This window comes from Amblyomma mixtum, chromosome 9 (assembly GCF_055824585.1).
Source record: "Amblyomma mixtum isolate Tamu chromosome 9, ASM5582458v1, whole genome shotgun sequence".
NCBI lineage: Eukaryota > Metazoa > Arthropoda > Arachnida > Ixodida > Ixodidae > Amblyomma > Amblyomma mixtum.
This window is the reverse complement of record NC_143020.1, coordinates 87,359,845-87,384,915: the sequence shown is the minus strand read 5'-3', so window position 1 is coordinate 87,384,915 and position 25,071 is coordinate 87,359,845. Positions and strand designations below refer to the sequence as shown.

Genomic DNA, 25,071 nt, shown 5'->3' with positions numbered 1-25,071 from the left:
ATACTAGTAGGCATACCTCTGGCGTTGGTACTAGTAGGCATACCTCTGGCGTTGGGGTCACACAAGTTCAATCAGTCGGCATGATCTTATAATGTTGAATTTTTTGCCTGTAGGCAGAGTGATGGAATTTTTCTTTGCCTTCTTTGCTGCGTGCAGAGCCGGACCCGCCGACCAACCTGTCCATCAAGATAGACACGGGCAAAGTGGCCCACGTGTACTGGCAGCCTCCAGCCGAAGGCAAGATCACCGGCTACCGGCTCGCCATCACGCCGCTGTCGGATCAGGACGAGGCCCCGGAACGGAGCATCCACCTCAACGACGAGAACCCGCCGTACACGCTCAGGGACCTCACCCCTGGCGGCACTTACCAACTGCAGCTGTTCAGCGTCTACAAGTCGCGAGAGTCCCAACAGACTGCCTCGGCGAACTTCACCACCAGTAAGTGGGTTTTGTCAAAAGCGGTATGCGTAAAGGGGGGAGGGGGGTATATGTGTGTGTGTGTGTGGGGGGGGGTGCATTGCGGAGCACATGACATGTGTTGTTTTCGGTCCGTGCAGCAGCATCACTGTTGCCACCATTAGCGTTTCAACACTCTACAAAGAAAAAAAAATTCTCTGTTCTTGCTCTAAACCGCCTCTATAGAGTCTCAGGTATGCTGCCAACCCGGTAGCTCTTTCGGGTGCAGCGGGGTGATTGGCAAGCTTCCAATATGGACGACACTGAGATAAATGCTGTCAGTCATGTCAGATATGTGTACACCCCTTAATGTCCTGTGTAATCCAACAAAAATGAACTGTGTCGGATTCCATTCTTTTTTGTCGGTTCGTGGTTTCTGCAACACATCTTAGCAGCATTTGCACTCTTCGAGATTTGTTCGCACAGCCGTTTGGCGATGTTTGCTCTATTTCAACGTCAAAGTACGCACTGGCAGGTTTTGGTATTAAGTCTGGCTATAGAGTTGAGTGTAGTAGTTCGATGCAGTACGGTTGAGGTGCTTTAAATCAAGTGGTCCTCAGTAGCTTGCTGCCCACTTCAGACTGCGAGCTGTACCAGTCTGTGTCACAGGGCAGTCGAGCTGACCTGGTATTCAAGTATTCAGAGAATAAAAAAAAAATGCAGTGTTACTAAGCACAAATGTTCCCTGTTTTTCTCCCAGAACCCAATGCACCAGGCCGCTTCATTGTGTGGTTCCGAAACGAGACCACTCTCTTGGTGTTGTGGCAACCCCCTTACCCTTCAGGCATCTTTGATCAGTATTTGGTAAGTCCACGTAGTATATTTCCCGTTTCGCGTCTACTAAGAAATGTTCTTTACCTCACTGTCATGCTAACCTGCGGCACGGCACCTTAAAACAGGAACAGCCCTTAGTTACACTGTCTCTGAAAAGATGGAACCGACAGTGCCTATGCAAGACTGCACAACTTCGGCATAGTGGATGTCGTGTCTGGGTTTTATGTCAAGCAAAAAAGAGTGATAGCAGCTTTCCTCGTCTTCCATCTGTGCCAAAGAGTATGAAACCTTTTTTTTTTGCATTCCCTATTGTCTTAAGTGTGTCAGCTGTGTTCCACTGTCTTGCATTTTACAGCTTCCCAGAAAACTGAAATGTAGAAACAAGGCAGCATCCGGGGCAGCATACTCGCACGAAGCTTTATAATGATCGTTTCTTTATTATCAAGGCCATCGGCAACTGGTTTGATCAGTTTGCGAAGCTGCAACCGGCTTTATCGAGAATGACTTATCGGGAATTAGTTAATTTTCTGGTTTCAATTGAGCACAGCCAAGAGCGGCAGTCGTTCTGTCCTTCATTACCACTGAACACGCTTGTTGCCATCGCTGCCGCTGAATTGTACACCTTTTTGTGTGAGAGCAACTAAGTAGAGAGTTCGTTTCAGTGCAACGCCAGTATGGTCTCTGTTCTACGTGGCATTGTCACCACCATGTCACAATACGCAACAAAATAAACCACGTAAAGCAGGCCATACATGTGCACGTCATCAAAATAGAAGTAACAGACCATAAAAGTAACACAAAAATTGGCATTCGTGTACCAAACATCCAGTTCATCCTCGAACACCGCTACGATTATCCTATGTGACTCAATGCATCGTCTCGTACTGCTTTTTGTGTTTGCCTGCATTTTCCGGGCAAGTTTTGTAAAATCTGGAGCACAGGCTTTTTCTAGTGTCCAAAATGTAGTTTTTGATTTCAGTGACTCCATCATTTGCCTTTCAGGTTTTAAGGAAAATCCTTCTCAATTTGGAAAAATCTCGAGCACTCTCGCTAAATCTGGTTGCAGCTCTATACCGCCGAAAGCGACCTCCTTAAAAGCACGCTTTCTTACTGTAAGAATGAGAGCCTTTCCCTTTAATTAAGGACTTCATTCATCATCATTGTTCTGACTCCATTCCCGCGTTCGTACCTCCAGGTGAGCATCACACCAGAAGATGCTTCCCAGTCCGTCCTCTACGTGGACAAAGAAGGGGAACCGCCTGGCCCTGCCCAGGCCCCGTTCTATGGGCTCGTTCCCGGAAGAGCATACAATATCTCGGTGCAGACCATCAGTCAGACACAAATCAGTGCACCTACTGAGGCACAGTATAGAACAGGTAAGAACCAGCAGCTTTTGCTTCACCCTGCTTTTGAGACATCTTGCTCAGTATGAAGCCTAACTACAGGCATCACGGTGCCACGTTGTGCGAAGGAAATTAGTTAATGCAAAAGCTTTCAACATTTCAACGCAGTTCCTCTTCCGCCGTCCAACGTGACCTTCAACAAGGAAAGAGTGACCTCCCGTTCGTTCGAAGTGTCCTGGTCCCCTCCCAAGTCGTTCTCCGAGTTTGATCGGTACCAGGTCGCCCTCAGCATGCAGCACTCGCTTCGTCAGGTCATCGGCAGGGACGAAGAGCGCGTGGCCAACTTCGACCAAGACCTGGAGCCCGGACACACGTACGAGGTCATGGTGAAAACGGTCAGCGGCAACGTGGCCAGCTGGCCTGTCATGGGGAATGTCACCACTCGTAAGTGAATCGTTACCTCGCATTGGTTCGTGGACTAGCTCAATGAGTATGGACAAAGCACCAGAACAAAAAAATAACAGGATACCCCAGAAGCACAGTTAATTGGTCCAATATTGGAAATGTATTGGCAAAGGGTGGGCATTATTTCGTGGACTAGCTCAAATCAGTATGGACAAAACACCAAAACAAAAGGGCAGGATATATAGGTGGCGAACTTTCCGTTTCACTTAAAAAATACTTATACGTTATCTTTCTCCTATGCGTTAACAGCACATCTGTGCCTAAAGAAAGCAGGCCTTACCTTATAGAATGTGAACTAATTGTTATATTTGATAGTTCTTTTTTTTTTAATGAAAGCTGGCTGCACATTTTCTCTTATCTTTTATGCAACTCTGAAATATCTCCGTTTTGCTGTCCAGTAAATAATACCTCAGTTGGACACAGAATAATTACTTAAGGGCTGGACACTTATTTTGTCTGCTATTTATTGTCAGTGTTTTGTACCTGTCGTGTCGCATTGTTTATTTGAAGAAAATGCTCATTGTGTACGGTGGTTAAAAGGCCATTTCAAGTTTGCGACCTTCGATAGTAAGATCAGACCATCCAGTACGCTGCAAGTTTTTTACATCAAACTTCAATCAGTACGTGTCTTCGCGGACATGACTTACTTTAATAACCTGGCAGTTTTTCGAAACAGAAGTTCCTCCGACTGCCTGCAAGAGTTCACTATTTATTTATACTAGAAATTTGCGTATGATATATTCTGTGCTTAATAAAATACTGACGATTCTTCCATTTCATTTTATAGTGAAGTAAACTATGTATGGGATAAGTAAAAGGAAATCGAAACTATGTAATTCAGATGTAGTACTGCATGCAAATATTGGCTCTAATACAATAACAAGTCCCATTCTGCAAGAAAGCAATAATTGTTAAAGTGTCAAACCACCCGTGCATGATTGTTGTCATCGTGCAGGCTCCGCTGAGCAAACTTTCTGGCGTGTTCGCCAGGTTAACCGCGGTGTTCTATCTGCTAATAAAATATGCAGATCCTTTGCCTGTGGAGGACCTGAATGCCACGTACGGAGATGCGGGAGAAATTTTGGTTCGCTGGAAGCCCAACAACGCAAGCCTTCAGGACGCATACATGGTAAAGGTCTACTGCGATGCTGTGGTGTCGCCATAATTTAACTTTTTTAAATTTCAAAGCAGATCTGAAACATTTGGAGATGCATTAAAATTGAATTTACTTCCGCGATTTTTCTGTGCTTAAAATAGCCGCAGAGCCCTCCTTCGATCAGAAAGTCAGATCTTAAGTTCCGTGTTAGCATGGCTTCTAATAACGTTAATAAATATTTAATACATAAAATTGGGTTTGAAAAGGCCATATTTGGCTTCGTCTTAAAACCCTACTGTCTATTGTTTTTTTTTTAACTATTGCTGTTTCAGGCAAATAAACAGGCCCATGCATTTCGCCTTTAAGCATGAGGTAGCCAATGTAGTGTCGACATATGGTAACAGCACGAGATTTGATTGCAGGTTCGTTACAATGAACTGGAATCCTTCAACAGCGACAGCCTGGAGACAGTCAAGAATAACTCAGTCTTGCTAAAGGGCCTTTTGCAAGGCCGAAACTACTCCATTAGCGTTGTCGCCGTCAGCAAGGGTGTACCAAGCAAGCCAGTCTTCACCTACCAATCAACACGTAAGTGTGCGATGCTGCTCCATCACAAATGTGAAAGATTGTGAGTCCAAAAAATGTAGAAATGAAAAATGTGCAATAGTGACAAGCTATAGCCTAATTTACTTTTGCTGGGAAGCTGTGTCAACATACTCTTAAGGAAGACGGCATGTACAGTTGCAGTTAGACAAATAAGGAACCCTCTTTCATGATGTACCGATAACTATGAACGAATTTTACGACGGTTGGTACGCTTATGAAAGCAGATGGCATGTCACTGACGTGGTTGCGCATAAACACTGAAAGCCTCCTAATTTCCTTTTTTCGACGTAACGCTCCGATTTTTTTTCTTTGCCCATTTCAGTGTTATGAATTCATATGTTATGGATACGGTGGCCGCAATTGGTAACGGGTTAATTGGAGAGATATGAGAGAGGCCTTTGCCCTGCAGAGTGCGCAGTCAGGCTGATGATGATGATGATCATGTGATCATGATGTTATTCAAAAACTTACAAAGAGAAAAAAAGGGCAAAATAACGCCTGCTGAAAATGTTTACTTGGTAATTTTACAGATTGCCCGTTTATCTTTTCCGCAAATTGTTCTTTACAGAGCTAACCTTTAGCGAATCACCGTAGACATGACGTACTACAGCTCCTCTCAGCTCTTTATGCAGGAAAATCGTACTTTACCGACTCCTCGCTGTGCTATTCTGTCATTGCTACACACCATCAAGCTTAGAGCGACATTTACGAGTCGGGCAGTGTTTTTATGTATACAAATTCAGCCAAGCGTAAATATTTTCTCAGGCCCCGCGTCACCCGTCATCGAAGCACTGGAGCCAGTGGGCCAACACATGAACGTCTCGTGGAAGTCGGATGTGACGAGCCGGCAGGATTCGTTCGCTGTCGTCTATGTGCGCAACGACACCGGCGAGCGTCGACAGGAGGACACGCGTCAGAACTGGCTCCTCCTCAACAACCTGTACCCGGGTGCCAGCTACCAGATCCGCGTCTACGCCGTTAGCCACGGGCTGTGGTCCGAGCCGCACTCCTACTACCAGACTGTCGGTGAGTGTTGCTGTGACTGGAAACAGTTAGAATATCTTCATATTAGTGAAAGAAGCCGGGCGTAGAAGGCTAACAGTGTGATCAATGACCTGCTAGTGCGAAGTATCCTGTCGGAGCACTAGGAACGCATGCTGAGATGGTGCCATTTATAGGCAGTTTATCGAGGCGACTGTTGTAAATCTCTCTATTGCCAGCAACGAAAGCGCCAGCTCAGTTTCCTGAGCTTGCGCATAGATGTTATTGTATTTAAAGGGCAACTGCAGTGGTTTTAGAATTCAATGAGTTTGAGGTTGCCGAATGTGCAAAATGGGCACATATAGCCTGCGAAATCGTTTTGCTCTAGCATTTGAAATGGTGGCGTAATTGCCGAATAAAGTCGTCGTTGGCGTTCAGGCTTCTCTGAAGTGCACAACGGCGGGCAGAGGCCCCGATAACGACGACACATATGATTGCACTACGTTTCCAGTGAGGAAATGGCTATTCCATGGAAGAAAACCGACGCCATCGAAGGAGAAGCTCATGGTGCATTGTTTGGCGCCATCTGATGACGCACAGCGGCATGCAGGCGTAGGCAGCGGACATCTGAAATTTCGGCAACAATGACGTCACTGCCGAGTTTCCTCGCACTCCTCCAACGTAGTGAGGAGAAGCCTAAACTTCGTCACAGTTTTAATCGACGATTATGCCACCATTTTAAATGCTAGTGCAAAAATATTTTCCATGCTTTATCTAGAAGCTTGATAGATTTGAATTCTTGAATAACCTCGAATTCTCAAAAACCGTTTCAGCTTCCCTTTAACGGAGTATAGACACCTCCCCAAACAACACGGGTAATTGACCCAATATCGGATATGCCTGGTTTCACTCTGGTCCTTTGTTGGGCCAGCCTTTACTAATACATTTCCAATATTGTGTCAATTAGCTTTGCTGCTGGGGTCATTTTGATGACATGTTTTCTACTCTACAATGATGCGGAAGACACTACTACGCATCAATCTGTGTAGTATTCTGCTACGAATGCTAAATAATTTATAATCGTATTTCTCTGTCATGCTCTTTCGGTTTCAACAGCCAAACGATGGCTGTGACGTCAAAGAGTGGTTTTATGCCACGTGGAGCATGGAAAAACGTCGATATAATCGCTGCTGCTTCATCGTTTTAATTCACTACAGTGCTGAAGCCAGCCTATCTCAAGAGCCGGAATGACAACGAATGTGGAAGCAGTGATTATATTGCAATTTTTTTCATGTCTCACGTCACCTATAACCACACTTTGACGTCTCAGTCCTCATTTGGCCGTTGAAACCAAAACAGAAACATCACGAGAAAGAAATTCTATTATAAATTATTTAGAGGTCAGAGGAGACTCAAGGTGGAAATTCATATAAAATAATGCCTTAAACATCACTACAAACGAGAAAACACGCACCGAAAAGTTAGGTGTCTATGCTGCTTTAATTTGTTTGGATATATAGTTTTTTCTCAGGGACTGTTCTGTCGCCCGCCGCGAGAATTTCCAGGCTGAAGTTCTCCAGGCATTCGCCTCTGATTGGTTCTCTACATGACATTTTCCCATGAAAGCAATGGCTATTTTTGCACTGAAACGGGCAGTTTTTAAGGAAAGAAAGCGCTGCGGATGTTACCAGTTGCGTAGCATCTGTTAAAAATTTTCATCGACAAAAACTTGATTGCGGCTTGGGATGTAAGGGAGTGAGCGAATGAAAGCATCTTTCTGAGTTAGTCTTCTTGTGAGCCAACTAATACCCAGCAACTAAAAAACTCAGGGGGCACTTTGAATGTCTAAAGTGCGTAGAGGCAAAAGCGTTTTCTGCACCACTTTGACTGCCTCTGTGGCACTGGTGACGTCACCACTGGATGACGTGACACGCAATTAATGACTAATACTAAGTAATAACAAATTATTAATTAATGGCTAATGACTGATTGATGACTAAATACTAATTAACTGCAAATTAACAATGCAATTAACGACTTATACTAAATAATAACAAATTAATAATTAATTGCTAATGACTGATTGATGACTAAATACTAATTAACTGCAAATTAACGACGCTTAAGCTTCGCCTTTAGGAGTGGAACAGACAGCGTGTTGTAGCGCTGCCAGGGACTCCACGGAATACCACCACAAAGCTTTTTGAGGAAAGGAAATGATGGAGTAATTCTCTGTCATCTCGGTGGACACCCGAACCACAGAGTGGGTAGAGGAACGGAGGAAGTCAGAGTGAAAGAAGAAAGAGGGGCCATAATGAAGAAAATGAAAATTGTATTTGAGGGAAGGAAAGTAGGCAGTAACTGTCTCACATATCTGATGGACACCAGTGATCTGTTTGCAGAGGAAGGGAGGAAGTGGGAGGGAAAGAAGGAAGAGAAAGAGGGGCGTAATGAAGAAAACGAAAACTGTATTTGAGGAAAGGAAATCAAGCAGTAACTGTCTCACATACTGTCAAAAGCGTGACACCTCTGCTGACAAGCTTCTGCTGACAACCTTGTGTGGACAACGATGAGGCATTAAAGGCTTTCGCCTTAATACCCAACCTCCACCTTTTCACGTGGTGATAAATATATTAGGTATGTCCGCGGTCTTTCTCCATTCTAGTTCACCTACACTGTTGGCCAGGCACGAACCTGATAGAATGGATGTGGAACGTCACGTGACGCCTGATCCGCAGGCCAGCGGTCCGTCGTGTGAATCCACCTTCAGAGTCCACCGCCGGAAAAAATTCAGCCTACTGACTCTACCAGCTGCCAGTAGGATAGACACTGCCCTGTTTTCCTAACTTCCCTAACTTAAAACTTAAAGTTTCCTAACTTAAAACTGAAAATCCTTACTTCAAGCCCGTTTTAGCTGCGCCTCATTGAGAATGCTATCAGTTCCCAGAGAAAAAGTGGGGCAGTTTCGCTCTTAAAATTCGCTGAAACTCCGCGAAAATTTTCTTTTCAGTAAATTCTACTAGTGAAATTTGCTGAAAAGGGGAAACTTCCCACAATATAACATCACTGAGAATCATGAGGTACTACTACCGGCGTCATAGTTATATTCATTGCGTTTCCGACATTTAGATAAAAATGTATAGATACAAAGAGTTGCAAATTACATACATTTTCAAAAAATTATGTAGATTACAAAGTAAAATTCGAAGAAAAATCATGCCGCAAGCAGAAATACCAGAACGAAAATTAATGCATACAAAAGAAAATATTGTCCGGCAAACTGCAGGAGAAATTTAACATTAAATGAACAAGGTGTCCTGCAGTCCCTGAAGGCATGTTAAAGATTAGGAAGTCACCAAGACACAAGAGTAAACCAAAGGAGGAATTTTTTACATGTTTCCTTAGTTAATGCTAGTGATGATTATATTAGTAGCAGCACTTTCGAAATCCCGTGTAGTCTACATATTTTATTTCTTAGTGGACGCGTTGCTTCTGAGCCGATGAATGTACAGGTGACTCGGATGGCTGACTTGTTCTAACATATGGCTCCTACTATTTGTTGCATCCCAGCCCCAAGACCTCCGCAAAACCTGCAAATCGCAAAGGCCAGTAACTCAACCTTGATTGTGACTTGGAACGCTCCAGCGAACTCACTAGTCGACCACTACGCTGTTCGCTACCGACCTGTCGAGTCTTCATTCTGGAGAGAGTTCGGTAAGCCAAACCTTGTGACATCCATCAAACAGTTTTTCAGTGTGCGTGCATGTGTGCGTACGTGAATGTGTGTTTTCAGCGAGTGGTTCGGGAAGTTTACACTTATCGATGTTGCCTCAAAGCTTGTTATGTTTTTCTATCAATTATCTTTGTGTATCGCAGCCGGCTGGCGGCGTTATCATGTCATATTCGTCACGCGAGGAAAATTGTCTTGTGGATGCCCGCCCTCCCGCCACGGGCGATCAATTCCGCTGTATTCGCAACTCGTCACAAGTTAATGAGGCCGTTATCTGGAATATTATGCTCCACTTCTAATTAGAGAGCGGCCGTCAGTTTCGGCCATTCGGATTCCGATGGTGGCCGAGAGTGCCTGGGGCTACTGCCGCAGCTGAGTTCCTGTTTTAATTGTACATACATTTTAGCCAGAAAAAACGATATCGCTTCCCAATTCCTCCATTAGACGGCTGTTATGCCTGTACTCACCAAGGCAGGACAATGCAGCTAAGAACGACCATGTATACAAGGTAAATAAGTTGTTACAACTGCACCTGTCACCTTCTTTATGGCTGCTTCTTTTCATTCAGATTCGTTTCAACTTGAATTCAAGTATTCTTTATTGAGCTGTCAATGTGATTATGCTCTCAATTTGGTACCAAAAATGCTGCAGTAGGTTTCACCAGATATGTGTAGGTTCAGCGCTCGTGCCACACGACATTTCGTCTGACAGAATCGGTATAGGATAAATAAAGGCTTGGCTTGTTCGGGTTGCGTGGACATGTGTTTCCAGCGGTCAGCATGTCAGTGCATGATTTGTCGCACGTGGCTTGATTCAACAGTACGTAATGTAGTGAGTTAAACCTACTCAAACATGGACGCCGCCTCACACTTATGAGGCAGCGTCTATGTTTACTTCCATGTTGTTTTGTGTATTCCTTGTTTCAAGGACATTTTTGTGTCCCTTACTCCTCGTATAATGCTTCACCAGTGAGGCTATTCAGACGTACTGGAAATAAATAAAGCGTGCGCCGAGAATGTGCAGTGCAGCAGCTATTGAAATGGGAACGTAGTGTCACATTATTTAAAAAATGTGCACTTCTTTCATTTTCTAGGCGTCGTCAACACTACTTCGACTGAAATTGACGACCTTGTTGCCGGAGAGCGGTACGTTGTTCGCGTCACAACTGTGAGCAACAAGGTGGAAAGCACTGATGCGCAAGATGTTGAGCAGACACTGTGTAAGTCCGTCTTTTTTATTGTACAGGGAGCTTGTTTTGTCGAACACACATGATATATATGTGCATATTGTCACGCGTGAATAAGGGAGATCATAGATCACAAGAAACAGCGGCGGGCTTCGACGAAAGTCTTGACCACGGCTCCAGGTTGCTGTCACTTTCAATTCCTCTCTTTTGAGGCGGAGCGTGCTTCAGGTCAGCGCTAGACGAACATGCGGAATGCACTGTGTCACTGGCTCTCCAGGAAGAAAGAGCATCGTCCCGATGCGTAGCCTGTGTGTTTAAAAAGTTCACTAAGTGAAGCCTGATGTGCACACGAAATTCCAGCTCTACCGTTACCGCTGGTGGTAAGGCTTGAGACGGACAACGTGTACCACCTCAGAGTGCCATGTTTGCCGAGGCTTCTGAAAGCCGTCAGGAAAGACCACATAATTGAGATCTCTAAGTGGCCTGATCACTTTGTAGGGTCCAAAATACCGGCAGAGGAGCTTTTCGCTAAGTCCGCGTCGGCGAATTGGAAACCAGAGCCACACACGATCTCCTGATGTGTACTGAACATCACGGCGTCGGTGGTTATAGCGTTGGGCATCTCGTCTTTGTTGGTCAAGAATCTGCTGCACTCTGGCCAGCTGACGAGCCTCTTCAGTGAGGTCCAGGAAGGTGTGAAGATCCGCATTTGGGTCGATGTCGTCCACAAACGGTAACATGGCGTCCACCATCGTGGTCACATCGCAGCCGTAGACAAGACAGAACGATGGCATGTTTGTCGTTTCCTGTACGGCTGTATTGTATGTGAGAATGACGAACAGGAGCACTTCGTCTTCATTTTTGTGCTGAACGTCGACATACATTGAGAGCATGTCACCGAGCGTTTTGTTTAATCATTACGTTAAATCGTTAGTTTGAGGGTGGTAGGATGTCGTCTTTCGGAGGTTTGTGTGACTGTGGCGTAAAACCTTCTGTAGGAGGTCAGCCATGAATGCTGTACCCCTCTCGGCGATTAGGATCTTCGGTGAACCATGACGCAAAACGATCTGATGGATGAAAAATTTTGCCACGTCGAGGGCTGCGGCGCTTGGCAGAGCTGATATTTCCGCATATCGTGTCAGGTAGTCAGTTGCCATGATGACCCACTTGTTCTCCGAATGAGAAAGAGGGAATGGGCCCAGCATGTCCATCCCCATCTGCTGGAAAGCTCGCGATGATGGTCCTATAGGCTTCAAGAATCCAGCTGGTTTTTTTTTACCGCACTTTGCGGCACTCACAGCCTCGGCATGTTCTGACGTAGTGTGAAACGTCCGACTGAAGGCGGGGCCAGCAATACTTCTCTTTGATTCTTGCAAGCGTGCGGGCTAACCCAAATGTCCAGAAGTCGCTTCATCGTGGGAAACTTGAAGGATTTTGTCACGTAGGCTCGCCGGTATGTATTGCTGATTGTTTGCGGCGAAATTATTTTTTTCATGAGGACACCATGGCGAACGCAGAGTGACGCTGCTGAGCGCTTGAAAGCCTTCGGGACAGTCGGGCGGGTACCATTAAGAGATTCCATGAGGTGCCGAACTTCCGGTTCAGAGTATTGCTTTTCAGCGAGGCTCATTGCACTGATTGATCGCATTTAATTGATGTCGTCGTCGTAGTTACCGTCCTCTGTTGGGGAATCGACTGGGGCACGTGAGAGGCAATCGGCGTCCGAGTGCTTCCGGCCAGACTTCCATGTCGTCTTCTTGGAGGCGTGGACTCCATCTGGTAAGGCGGGCTGACAAATATTTGAAGGTCGCGAGCCAACACAAGGCATGATGGTTCGTAACTACAGTAAAACGTTTTCCATAAAGGTAGGGTCGAAATTTTGACGTCGCCCACACTATCGCGAGACACTCTTTCTCAGTTGCCGAGTAGTTAGCTTCAGCGTTAGACAAAGAGCGGCTGGCGTAAGCGATGACTCGTTCTCGACTGCTGTGGATTTGAACCAGCATGGCACCCAGGCCTACGTTGCTTGCGTCAGTATGAAGCTCCATATCTGCATTTTCGTCGAAGTGAGCCAGAACTGGAGGTGATTGCAGGTGGCGTTGAAGAGTTTCAAATGCTTGTGCATGATGGGAGTCCCACGTGAAAGGCGGAGATCACAGATCACAAGAAACAGCGGCGAGCTTCGATGAACGTTGTTGTTGTTGTTGGTTGGGTGGTTGACCTCAAATGAAATGGCTCGTACCCACTACGGGGGAGTGGCCAAGACACAAGCGGTGAACTGCTGGAAAGAGGAGAGTTTATAGAGGGTAGTTCACTTTGTTGTTCGCTTTCACTTCCTCTCTTTTGAGATGGCGCATGCTTCAGGTCAGCGCTAGGCGAACATGCGGAATGCAGTGTGTCAATATATACATATACAGTAAAAGCTCGTTAATTCGACACTGACGGGACCGCGAAAAATTGTCGAATTATCCGAATGTCGAATTATCGAATGAACAACAAAAAAACAATGTTTGCCGCAACAGGACGTATACCTTTATTTGGCAAGGAAATCTGTAATCACCGTCCGCTTTCTCGAGCGAATTTGAGCGACTACGATAGCTCTAACAGCTGTCAGGTGCCGCGGCACACGCGCTGTCAGGGATTTGTTCACAGAAGTCCTCCCGCACGGACAAGGCTTCTGCGGCTTCTTTCACCGTGCACTTCGGCATTTGGTGCAACTGCTCACAATCGTAAATCGTCGTCGTTGTCAGCGCCTGTCACTTCAATTATTTCATCCTCGGTCAGCTGACAGGACACGAAGGCGAGGCGGCGCGCAGGCCCTGCGCGCTACCCACCGGAGAGCAGCGCGGGGAGGAGGTGAAGGGAGCGCCGCTCCCCGCTTATCTGTTTTTTCAACCAGCGTCCCGCGGACGGCGTTGTTGCTGGGACGCGCGTCTTATCTTTCCTCTGATCTTTTAACTCTCCCCTTATCTGCACGGGGACTGTGGACGGGTGTCTTATCTTTTCTCTATCTTTTTCTCTGATCTTTTAACTCTCCTCTATCTGCACATGGCAGCGGTGGTGGCTGAGCCAGTAGGCAATCCCTTGCGATTTCCTTTCACCCTTCTCAGTCGCAACAAAACAGCAACAACAAGTAGCGCAGTAAACAAGCTGACAAGGCGCAGTAAACAAGCTGACAAGGCGCGCATTTACCAAAAAAGGCGCCGTAAATAACCGTGATAGCGACTGCTGCGACACAAAGCACAAAAAAAAAAAAAAAAAGACGCCAGCCGCTTTGGCCGCCGCTAACTCGCTTCCTCGGATGGATGGACGGATGGATGGATGGATGATATGACCATAGGGATGGCCTATCAGCCCTACAGTAGCGCCGCTCATGGCAGTGTTTTTTTCTTTTTGCTCTCGGCACACCGGCTTGGCGGGCTGCGGAGTGAAGTCGAGTTAACCGACGCACGGCAGGATTTGTTCGAATTAACGAGAGTTTCGCCCCATAGACTCCTATGTATAATTGTAGGGACCTCGCGCGCGCGTCGAATTATCCGATTTGCCGAATTAACGGGGGTCGAATTAACGAGCTTTCACTGTATATACCTACATACATATCATATTTGTTTGATATATGTTTATGTAGGTATATGTGTTTCATAGAGGTTGCACATCTGGCGATGCCAATGGTTTTATAAAGAGCCATGGCCAAAATACAGATCGGGAATGGTAAGACGTACTGTGACGCAAAACCTGTAGTGCTGTTTTTAAATTAATTTAATATAATTTGTGCCCATAAAACTAAGTCCTTCAGTAGCACTGCTTGCTTTTCGCTATTTAACTAAAATGCGATTTGTCAAAATTGTGCCTTGCTTACTCCAAAAAACTTTCTGCTCCTGTTGACTTTGAAAAATTCTGGTTCAAATCTATTATATGCCCATGAGCGTTTTGGTCGAAGCATTTGTTGTTAGATTTGGTCATTTTATGCAAGAAAAAACTACCTTGCACATGATAACTCTATCGTTTTCGATTGTTTGTTGTTCAACACTTGCGTTTTCTTTCGTTCGCTTCACAATAAACTGTGCAGTGTGTGTCTTTTTTTTCGTTTTTTCTATGTTTTTGGAAAATTGAACCTCAGCTACAAAATTTCATTTTTCAACCAAGAAACAAATAAAACATGCCATTTTAATGTACTCATAAAATCGCCACATCAAAAGTGATTTGGGGTAATTTTAAACTTAACGTGGTTCTTATGTTCAGGCAATGTGAGCTGCTAGGCAATGTGAGCTGCTTGCAACCCTTTCGTGAATTTAATTATTATGAAATTTGTAGGCTTTACAGTCAACATAATGACAAGTTCTGCTTGCCATATTGTCCTAAATAAACACTGCATTGCACATTTCACAGCGCGAGACTAAAACATTTCAGATCCAAACTCCATCAAGCATGTTACACACTTCCTCGACTCTCAAAACATCACCTTCGAGTGGACAGCACCTCCTGGACGCGTTGATTACTATATCATAGTCTACAACCCTATCAACGATCAGAAGAAGCAGAAATCACAGCAGGTAAGTCATTCTCGCCAAGTATGGGGTCTTAGAATCCAGCTCCTAAGTTTGCTGAATTCCCAATGATGAATTGGATTGCAAGATCGCGGAAGAAGGTACTTCAAGCAGCACATGTAATAAAGTTTTAGGGTGCCACATGCCATCGCATGCACTGCCAATCGAGTTGTGTTGAAGGCTCATGCCCGGCAACTGGTATTGACTTGGCGCGATAAGGCAAGAATTGCGTTAATCAGGCTCAACAGTTTTGTCACTTAAATTATTGTCACCCTCGAAGCTGAAGCTGCCAAACCAGAAGACCTTTATAACTTTCCAGGTTCTCTACAACCACTATTTAACAAATGCATGATTTCTACCTAATTTCGTGATCTACTTTTAGAGGGGTTAAACATCATCTTTTTTTCTTGCCATTGTTGCTTAAAAGGCTCTTTTGTCCTTCAATGCAGGTTCCGGCCAACACAACGCATCCGGGGGACACTGTTAATGTCGTCATCGAAAGCCTGAAACCTGGCGAACTATATTCCTTCCGCCTTTACGCTGTCAGCCACGATGTAAGAAGTGAAGGTTTCGGCGTCCAGACGAGAACTAGTAAGCAATTTGTTTTCTCCTTCTCACTGCATTTCAGCTCAACCGTATTTGTCTTTAGCAGTGTGCGTATTGAAATTCACCCAAGAATATCTCCATGCCTCTTTCGACCTTTCACTGTACTCCCAATCTTAATGTATCTTTTCTTTGAAAGACGCGCTGGTGAGGGTTTGTTTAGCAAAACAAGTAATTAAAGGAACCGCATGTATTTACGGCATCATTGTGGGGTACCAGCTGGTGAGAGCATGCTAAAGGAAGAGTTCTGTAGATTAAGCTATCATAGCAATGTCATGACTTTTCTACTAAATTCAGGTACCTTGTGGGGTTTTAATTGGAGAGATAAATACGTTCTCCTCGGTTAAGCGCGGCTGACACAGTTCAATACCGCCGGACCCTAACCCATGATTGCGTACACTGCCGAGCGCACACCAACCATGGCGGGCCTTGCTCTAAGAGAACAAAGCAATTACACTCTGGCTGACACAAACTGGAATTTATTGCTACAACAATGATAACGCCAGCTAGCAACAAAATACGCTAATGAATCGGGGACGTCTGACTCACCAGCAAGTTTATGAGCGAATGTTCGCTCACACTACGGCAGGGGATACTACGTGGTCGGTCAGGACGAGATGCGGGAGAACGTTTCTCCCCACGAGGCCTCACCCCGCTGGCGGAAAAGGAAGCGTCGCGCGTGAACGTCAGCGCGCGTCCAAGTTCCCCAGCCAAGAAGGGATGCCTCCCCCGCGCGCACCAAACGCGCCATTCGTGGCGCTCGTATTGCTGCGACGCGGGCGCTCTGCCTTGTTAGTTACGGTAAGTAACCAGGCTAGCAATGATGCATCGCGGAGAAGCCAACCACAGGAGACCGGAGGCAGGTCCCCACAGCCTTCGGGTTGAGTTTTCTTTGCAAAACGGTTCCAGAATGCATTAACCCAGCAAACCAAAAACCTCTCAGAGACGTCTAGCTAGACGTCTCTGAGAGGTTTTTGGTTTGCTGCGAACAGTAGAGGATTACTGCAGCTTTGGTTTCTTGTGTTTTCTTGTATTCATAGATTTGAACAACTTTTAATAACTTTTTAGCTTATTCTTGGAGTTGTGAAATAATATCTGCGTCATAAACACAATGCAAACGGCATAAGTGATACCATGCAATCATTTACCACCAATTCTTCAATAGCTCGCACTATATCTCGCAAAGCAGTTGCTTTCTGTTTTTTCTTCCTGCTCCCGAGTCTATGGGCCGTCGAATCGCTATTACGAAGCTGTAACTTAGAACGCACTCTCAAATTATCGAGTTTGCGGAGTCTTTTTCCTATCATTCCTATGTAAGCAGTAACTTCGTAAACCAGGACTGCTATGCATACAATTTTAGACTAGATTCATAAATTACCTACATGTGCTTGTTTTAGAGAAAATTTATTTGCCTTCATGGAGGTTGTATTTCCCACAAGCAAAATTTTCAAACGAAAGGTCGTGAAATTTTTCACTTTTTTCTGTGTGCGTGCAGCTTTATTTGCACATAAATGCTATGGTGGAATACAACTTAAGTTTGCAGTGAAGCTACGCCCGCATTCTGGACCGCCACACAGAGTCCCTAGACAACAACAAGTAGTCCGTAACTAAGCAAGATATTATTCACAAGAAAAAAATTAAGAGCTCTAAAATTTTGATTCCGGGCTTGTTTAATAAAATCGGACATTAAAAACCAGATTTCGTTTACTTTTGTGATGGGAGTAATACGGATGCCACGGACTGTGGCCAAGTGTTACCAGCTGCTCTTTTCTTAAGTTGTATCCTACTATAGTGGCGAATTTACATCCAGCTGGAAACATGTGCTTAAACAACCGCGGGAATGTTACAGCATATACAATTAATCTTTTTCTCCTTCCAGTGCCTGTCATCGATTCTGTCATTAACATAGTCGCGGACGAGCATGAGACGCGGACGCTGGGCATCAAGTACACTCCAACACCTCAGTGGCGCGCGGTCTTTGACCGTTACCGGTTCCAGCTTAGCGATACCAGTATACCGGCCCAAGAGAAGCTGTCCAACGACACCAACAGTCTGGTGCTTTTCGACAATCTGGTACCCGGAAGATTCTACAACATCAGCATTTGGACAATCAGCGGCGGCGTCTACAGCGTGCCGATCTACCGACACACCAGGCTGTGTGAGTTTTCTGTTCTTAGTCAATAGTTTATTCTTTTTATCTCATGCTATGGTCGATTGTCGGCGTAATCCGATTTATCCTTGCTGGCTCCTGTCAGTGCACTCTGTTGAGCAACTGAAAGTTTTGTGTCCTCGTGGTTGGAGGTACTATAATTTTGTCCAGTTGCCTCTACACTGCCCACTACTATGCACAAAGGAAACATTAATCACAAAGTTTTTATTTTATTTCCTTCTTTTTTTCTTCGTGATTCATTATTACGGACCACTCGCTTTATGGACAGTTCTGCTTGGGAACCAAAGTGTACATATTAACGAGGCACACACTTGTTCTGGGAGACTGAGAATCTCGTTATGGCGTGGTGTCCTGTAAAACTTTGAAGTCACTGTATACACTGAGAAGCCTCATGTCATCGAAAGTGGACATCTAGGCTCACGGTAATATTTCACTGAGCATATGCTTACCTTATTCATGACTGTCACTGGGAGTACAAGCCCAGGATTGCGGCCATGTTTTATACAGCATCTGAAAATCTCACCCTTCACCGTTACCATCGGAAGTGTATGTACATGCTTACGACTCGACAAAGATCTCCAGTCAACATTAAGCTGCATAACTCTCTCTTCATTTCTCACGCACCTTCCGCTTGGCATTGTAAACTCTTCTTTTTTCACTTCCGGCCGCAGTCCCGGACCCGGTGAAGGAGATCAAGGCACTGACAGTGACGGACACGGCCATATCTCTCGTCTGGGAGAGCGCCACGGGGGACCGCGACGGCTACGAGGTGCAGTACCTCGACCACCGGGGGGTGCTCGTGCAGAACTTCACGCTGGCTGAGCGAATATCATACGAGCGCCTGCGACCCCACCACAACTACACGTTCGTGGTGGCTGTCATGAGCGGCTACGACACGTCCACCGTCCGCCGCAGCCTGCCCGTGTCGCGCACATTCCAGACCCTCGAGTCCGGTGAGTGACGCTAGCGTCAATTTACACCACAGGTGCAGCCAGCTGCTTGATGTGCATGCGCAATAAGCATCTCTACTTGGTCACTGCACGTGTGCAGAAAGCATCCTGTTGGCTGGGTGTATGTCTACATTGTTAAGCATCTCCGCTCTGCTGAATCTCTCTTATAAAAGAAGAGTACATAATAGCGGCTCCTTGCTTTTCCAATACACAACTAAATCCAGAAGAGCAAGTAGACATCTAGGCTCGCGGTAATATTTCACTGAGCATGTGATTATTTTATTCATGACTGTCGCTGGGAGTACAAGCCCAGGATTGCGGCCATGTTTTATACAGCGCTGCTCCACCAAGATGCAACACAACTAAATGTGCAACAAGGGTCACGCGAGGACTTATTCCTAAAGCGCCAGTCTATGGCTACAGGGTCAATAATTATGGCATACATGGGGTACTTCTCAGGGCACGGCTAGTGAAGGCCCGGCATGCATTGTTGAAGATTGTATGATGCTGCTCTGTTTGGTATGGGGCCACATCAGCCCTGTTTAATTACCGCAGGGCAGCACTGTTAATCCCGAACATCACTGCAATGGCGTGTTGCAACTTGGGAAGATAAGGGAGTAATTACTCATTGACATCCACCTAAGCGTAGCCATACGGCTACAAAGGAAAGCTATACAGCTTTCTCAGAAACTTCGCAGTTAAAGAAAAATTCGTCCTGGTTCGGGTTCGAACCCAGGACCACCGCTTCACCGGAGCAGTTGCTCTATCAACTGAGCTAACCGGGACGGCAAGCTTATGGTAGGGCGAGAGCGAATTTATCAATAACTCGAAGTGGGAAGAGTGTTGGTCAAATGTTTAGGGGAATCCCCCAAGGTGGAGTAGATTTGTAATAAGGGAGTAATTACTCATTGACATCCACCTAAGCGCAGCCATACAGCTACAAAGGAAAGCTATACAGCTTTCTCAGAAACTTCGCAGTTAAAGAAAAATTCGTCCTGGTCCGGGACGGGACGCCCCGCTAACCCTTGTCCAGAAGTCCCTATGGCCACCTGATCGAACTTATAACCGATTCAAAATCGCTCAGGCTTTTCCGCCTCGCGAGAAAGGGTGTAACAGCTTGTTGTTCTCTTTTCCTTCTTCCATGGCATTACCAGTGCCTTAATGTGAATCTGAGAGATGCACGCCAATGCGCGGCTCACTGTGTGGGGTATCACTTACAAAAATTTCTTTAGACAACCTATGGATTGTTCATAGGCTTTTGTCTATAAAATCTTGGACATTCTGTGCACAAATCCTACGGACTAGTTATTAGGCAATACAAATCATATAGACAGTCTGTAGACAATCTATATATTTATGACCATACTCTTTCAGTAGAAATTCGTCTATAGACTATGATTAGACAAAAAGCAATATCTATAGGAAGGCAATACAGTCTGTAAGAAGTCTATACACAGTCTATAGTCAATTTTTATAAGGTTGTAGGAACATCCACTATGTAACTGTGCAAGGCTCAGTTGGACTCCAGCTCCTGAAACACAGTATCCACCTAGTTTTCAGCATCTTCTTTGCACTGATTTGGCAAGGAAGAGACAAGTTAAGGTTAATATTTATTACAAATATTTTGTAATTTGGTAAAAAATAAACTGAAAATTCCTTACAGCTAGATAATGATAGAGCAAAATTACTGAAAAAACTTTGTATGTGTTCCCAAATTGACTTTTTTGTGTATGTGCTTTTTTTCTCTCTCTCTCTAATCTTTACAGTGCCAGGAAAGGTCCAGAACTTCCAGCCATACGAGCTTAAACCGAGCGAAATCGTGCTGCAGTGGTCGCTTCCCTCCAGCGAGCAGAACGGCGTGCTGACGGGCTTCAAAATCACCTACTACATGAAGGTGAGAGATCTGTCTAGGTGTAGTTAAAATTAAAAGGGTTGAACGATATTTCGGGCAATATTTTCCTACTTCGATAAAGGTACTGAATGTTGCATCACTCAGAGAAAAAAGAAAGATCTCGGCTTAGCCGCTGGCTTGTCAGAGCTCAAATTTCACTCAGAGGTGGCGTTTGGCGATAATTTCTGCTGTATACTACGTCTGGGTCAAGTATTTGCCTGAAGTGGCGAGATTTAGTCGAAAGTCTGCTTCGTACGCAGCAATGCCGGGCCAAAACACACAATCTCACAGCAGCTGCACGTCTCGTCTCGCTTTTTAAGTCTCGCTTTCGTCGAATTTTATCACTCGGCCGTTAATAAGATCTGCCACTGCAGTACAGCTTACGCGAAACCATGTTTTTTAGGCCGATATCGCTGCATACGATGTGGACTTCCAATTAATTACTGCTTATTCGCGCAAGTACCCGACTTAAACTTAAAACCTGCCATCAAATGGCGCTTATCTGTGAAATTTGAATGTGGACAAGCCAGTGGTTTGGGCGAGAAAATTTTTTTTCAACTTGCTCCGAGTGACGCAACACGGTGTAATGCCCTTATTGGCCTTGAGAGTATGCCATATAAAGAAATATCGAATATTGAGAAAATTTTTGCTGGAATCAAATTGGAGATGCCAAGATGCCAAATGGAGTTGGAAACGTCATTTTGTGCAGTGTTGTTTGCCTGAACTAATAGTCTTGGGATGATCTTACGCATCCACTGTAACACCTTCTGACCACACTGTATGAGCTTTTTGAGCGTTTTCGAGCAACGGGAAACAGGACACATGCTTTTTGAAAACAGCGCTTTCTTTTTGTTTACTGGGCAGATTTAGTAGGGATTGAGTTATCACAGTTTACATACTGAAAAATTTTGCGCAAACCTTTCTAAGCTTCCTTCTGTTCATTTCAGGGTTCCTTGAGCTATCGCCACAAACTTTTTGAACCTACGGAAACGAAAGGAGTTATCTCCAACCTCATTCCTGGACGGACATATGTCTTTGAGGTAAGAGCAGACCGTATGGAAGTGAATAAAGTCTACTGGCACATTGTGGACAGCAAGACACTAGGCACTTGGCATGGTGCTTCTCTGATCTGACACTTCTCTGATGAAACAGTCTTTTAAGACAGCTTTTTATGCAGGCAGCAGATTTATGGGGTACAAGACATCATTTAGGCTTTAGCATATGTGAAAATATCATTTAGGCTTTAGCATATATCGCTAGCATATTTGAAATGATATATGCTGGCGGTGGCCAACTTTTTTTGAGACAGTAGATTAAATAGTTGTCGCAGCTTCATTTATTGGGGAATATATAGTGCAAGACACACTGGCCAAAGGGCAGAAAAAATGAAAGACATAGAAAATTTTAGACTTCGTTTTTGCTGCAGCACTGTCTGGTTGTGAAATTTTGCTGAAAAGTTCAGAAGACTGCGGAGAATGTAACCTGAAGGTTTCAGTAAAATTTGTGCAGGTAGAAAAAAAAATGTCTCAGCTGCCCTTTAGTAATTCAATCGCGTTTTGGTTACGAATGCTAGTGACTGTTTTTGAAACTATATAATCCTCTTTAGCTTCTTTCAGAAAATCCAATTTTGTGTTTGTGTTAAAACAACTAGGCAACCTTACGCTAGCTAAGATCTTTGGTTAATCTTGAAAAAAGCTCTGCAAATAGCCTGCCTTTGGTAGAGACCATTTTTGGTCAACTTCCCTTCCTGTTAAGTCCTTCCTCCTTACTCCAATTGACCATGTTCGTTTTGCTTGTCTTTAGCCTTGCCTCAGCATAATAGTATATGTACTGACGTTAATTACGCCGGCCAAGTTAACTGTAATTACGACTGTTTGTTCATGCTTGATTCTACTACAACTGTGCATGCATTTTTGTTATTTTTTTAATGAATCAGTTAATTGGTTTTTCATCGTTTCGATCCTGTATTATATCATGATAATTCTACATTCTGTCCACTCTCGGAGAGTGCAGTTTCAAAGGGTGTATTGTGCACTGTACTGTATTGTATTGTATTTTTTTAAGTATTGTTTTTTTAAGCCACTGTACCGCTATCTAATGTATGGGGGCATTCGGCCCTGCCAAGCTGTCATTCATGGCAGCTTTTACTGTCGGCCTCTACTGCCAGGTACCCAGTATGACACAATTAAAGGCATTATTATTACATGCATGTGTTAACACATTACCCAATGTTACTCTTCCAGATTCAGGCGCACACCAAAATTGGCCCTGGTGGCAAAGGAAGGTGGGAGGAGACGATGCCTATCTGGGGTGAGTGGTGACAATTTTTTTCTTTTATTGTGTTATTCTTGTCGAACAATTATTATCTCTGCCAGGTTTCACTAAAAAAATAGTCTTGACACGACCCACGTTGCTTCCTGTCCTTTGTAGCCCACCGGGACGCTCACCATTCAAATTTCTTTATGCATCAGCAATTCTCTTGAAAAAATTGGCAGTGGTTTAGCTCTGGTTAAACCTGGAGGATTGCGAAAGCAACGAGGAGAGAGAGAGAGAGGCAATGGAGAGTGCATGGTGGCGGCCCCGGCACGCTAGCTATGCGCTGCTACTACGCATGCGCAACTGGCGATCGCTGCTCAACTGGCGCAACTGGTGATGCTCCTATGTTCTCGGCGCGCGTAAGCGCGGCGTTTGTGGTCGGACACATCACGTTGACGGCACTGTGCCGGGCTGAAATTCGCCCCCTATACTCCAGTCGCGTCGACGTGAGACAGCGCCGCGCCGAGCGACGAGCGGCGCGCATGCGCAGAAATCCATTCGGCCAGCCTGCTGCTTCCGAGTAGTGGCTACTCGCTCAGCACACGATGCGCGCGGTGCATTCTGGGTTTGCGGCTTCAGCGCACCCGGCGCAGAAAAGGCACATGTTCCGTTTCGACGCCAGCACTGTAAGAGCGCGCCGAAGCCACCGAAGACGTCGGTGGTCAAGCGGTGTCCAACGTGACGCGGCAGTGCCGCGCGCGCACACTTCGGAGGAGAGAGCAAGCTGACGTCACGTGTCGCCATAGCAGCAGAGAGGCTGACGTCGCACCATCTGTTAGGCGCGGCGGCGGCTCCGCGAGGAGCAGGGGGGTACACGGACCACACGACGAGCGGTTAGACCTGGCGTAGTATTGCTTTCGCAATAAAATCTCCCGGAGCTTCTGAATGGGTGTTCTCTCGGTGTAATTGGTAGCCTGGCCAGGGAAGGTTTGTGGTTAAGGGCAGTAACATCCAAACCTTTGCATAAGTCAAAAACCGGAAGCAAATGCACCCCCGGCCATGAAAATATATGTTTTTTGTTAAGCAGTATTATTGTCCTCTCACGGGATCCCTTAAACACATCCGAAATAGCCCCTTCATTCTCGGAATTTATGTGATGTTTATCCACGGCCTAATGAAGTGATAACATCGTGTAGATCAAACAAACACTTGCACGAACCTTCGAGACAAAAATATTGGACACGGCTTCTCGTGATGGCGGTTATCAGATGAAGTTTTCTTCTTTGATCATGAGCATTCATGTACACAGCTGGACTCTGAGCACTGCTATTGTCCGTTAGTTATAATGCTGCACAGTGCTTTGCTCTACCTCGCTATATTGACTGGACTTAACTGCTCCTTGTCCCAATACAGCCCCACCCAAGCCAAGCGATTCTGTCTTCCCGAAGTCGGGGGCCCACACCACCACCACCATCCGGGTCAGCTTCCGCAAGAACTTTTTCGCCAACAGCCATGGGCCGATTCATGCCTACACCCTAATCGTGGCGGAAGATGACTCAAAGGATGCCAGTAACGCCAATCTACCGACGTGGTCGGAGGTGCAGAGCTACCACAGCTGGCCTCCATATCAGGTAATGCCCAAGCAAAACGTTCGCTTAGCCACCAGGCTTGCTGTCACCCCCGCGCGACCATGGCGCATCGGCGCATCCGTCTTGCGGCGTAGTTCCAATTTCTGCTGTTAGGTGACAATGATGGGCTCACGAAAGCACCACCTAATGGTAAAAACTAGTACTACGCAAGGGTTTCAGAAGTCCCTTTCGGTATTAGTGTGCTATGCTGAACAGCCTAAGCTTGCATAGCAAGTTGTATTTGACTCTTCAGTTGTACTGGCTCTGCAATGGTTCAGCATGCTGTCACTTTCACTAAAACAGAGGCACTTCATGAGAAGGTAACGACACCTTGGGCACGGAGTCTCAAAATTTTTAGTAATTGTGTCAAGCATGTTAAGATTATGAAC

The 25,071-nt window shown here is 45.4% G+C and overlaps 1 protein-coding gene across 3 annotated transcripts in view; it reads left to right on the top strand.

Moving 5' to 3' along the window:
- Ptp10D (Protein tyrosine phosphatase 10D) overlaps positions 1 to 25,071 on the top strand; it is a 177,540-nt gene that overhangs the window by 124,592 nt on the left and 27,877 nt on the right. For all 3 annotated transcript variants that reach the window (XM_089560740.1, XM_089560738.1, XM_089560739.1), the window contains 17 exons: positions 157 to 438; positions 1,157 to 1,260; positions 2,426 to 2,606; positions 2,742 to 3,017; positions 4,067 to 4,167; positions 4,557 to 4,722; positions 5,506 to 5,766; positions 9,292 to 9,435; positions 10,545 to 10,670; positions 15,048 to 15,190; positions 15,634 to 15,775; positions 17,667 to 17,945; positions 18,629 to 18,910; positions 20,674 to 20,801; positions 21,746 to 21,838; positions 23,042 to 23,108; positions 24,468 to 24,685. In XM_089560740.1, coding sequence (XP_089416866.1) covers positions 157 to 438; positions 1,157 to 1,260; positions 2,426 to 2,606; positions 2,742 to 3,017; positions 4,067 to 4,167; positions 4,557 to 4,722; positions 5,506 to 5,766; positions 9,292 to 9,435; positions 10,545 to 10,670; positions 15,048 to 15,190; positions 15,634 to 15,775; positions 17,667 to 17,945; positions 18,629 to 18,910; positions 20,674 to 20,801; positions 21,746 to 21,838; positions 23,042 to 23,108; positions 24,468 to 24,685 — 2,993 coding nt within the window. The remainder of the gene's footprint in view (positions 1 to 156; positions 439 to 1,156; positions 1,261 to 2,425; positions 2,607 to 2,741; positions 3,018 to 4,066; positions 4,168 to 4,556; positions 4,723 to 5,505; positions 5,767 to 9,291; positions 9,436 to 10,544; positions 10,671 to 15,047; positions 15,191 to 15,633; positions 15,776 to 17,666; positions 17,946 to 18,628; positions 18,911 to 20,673; positions 20,802 to 21,745; positions 21,839 to 23,041; positions 23,109 to 24,467; positions 24,686 to 25,071) is intronic.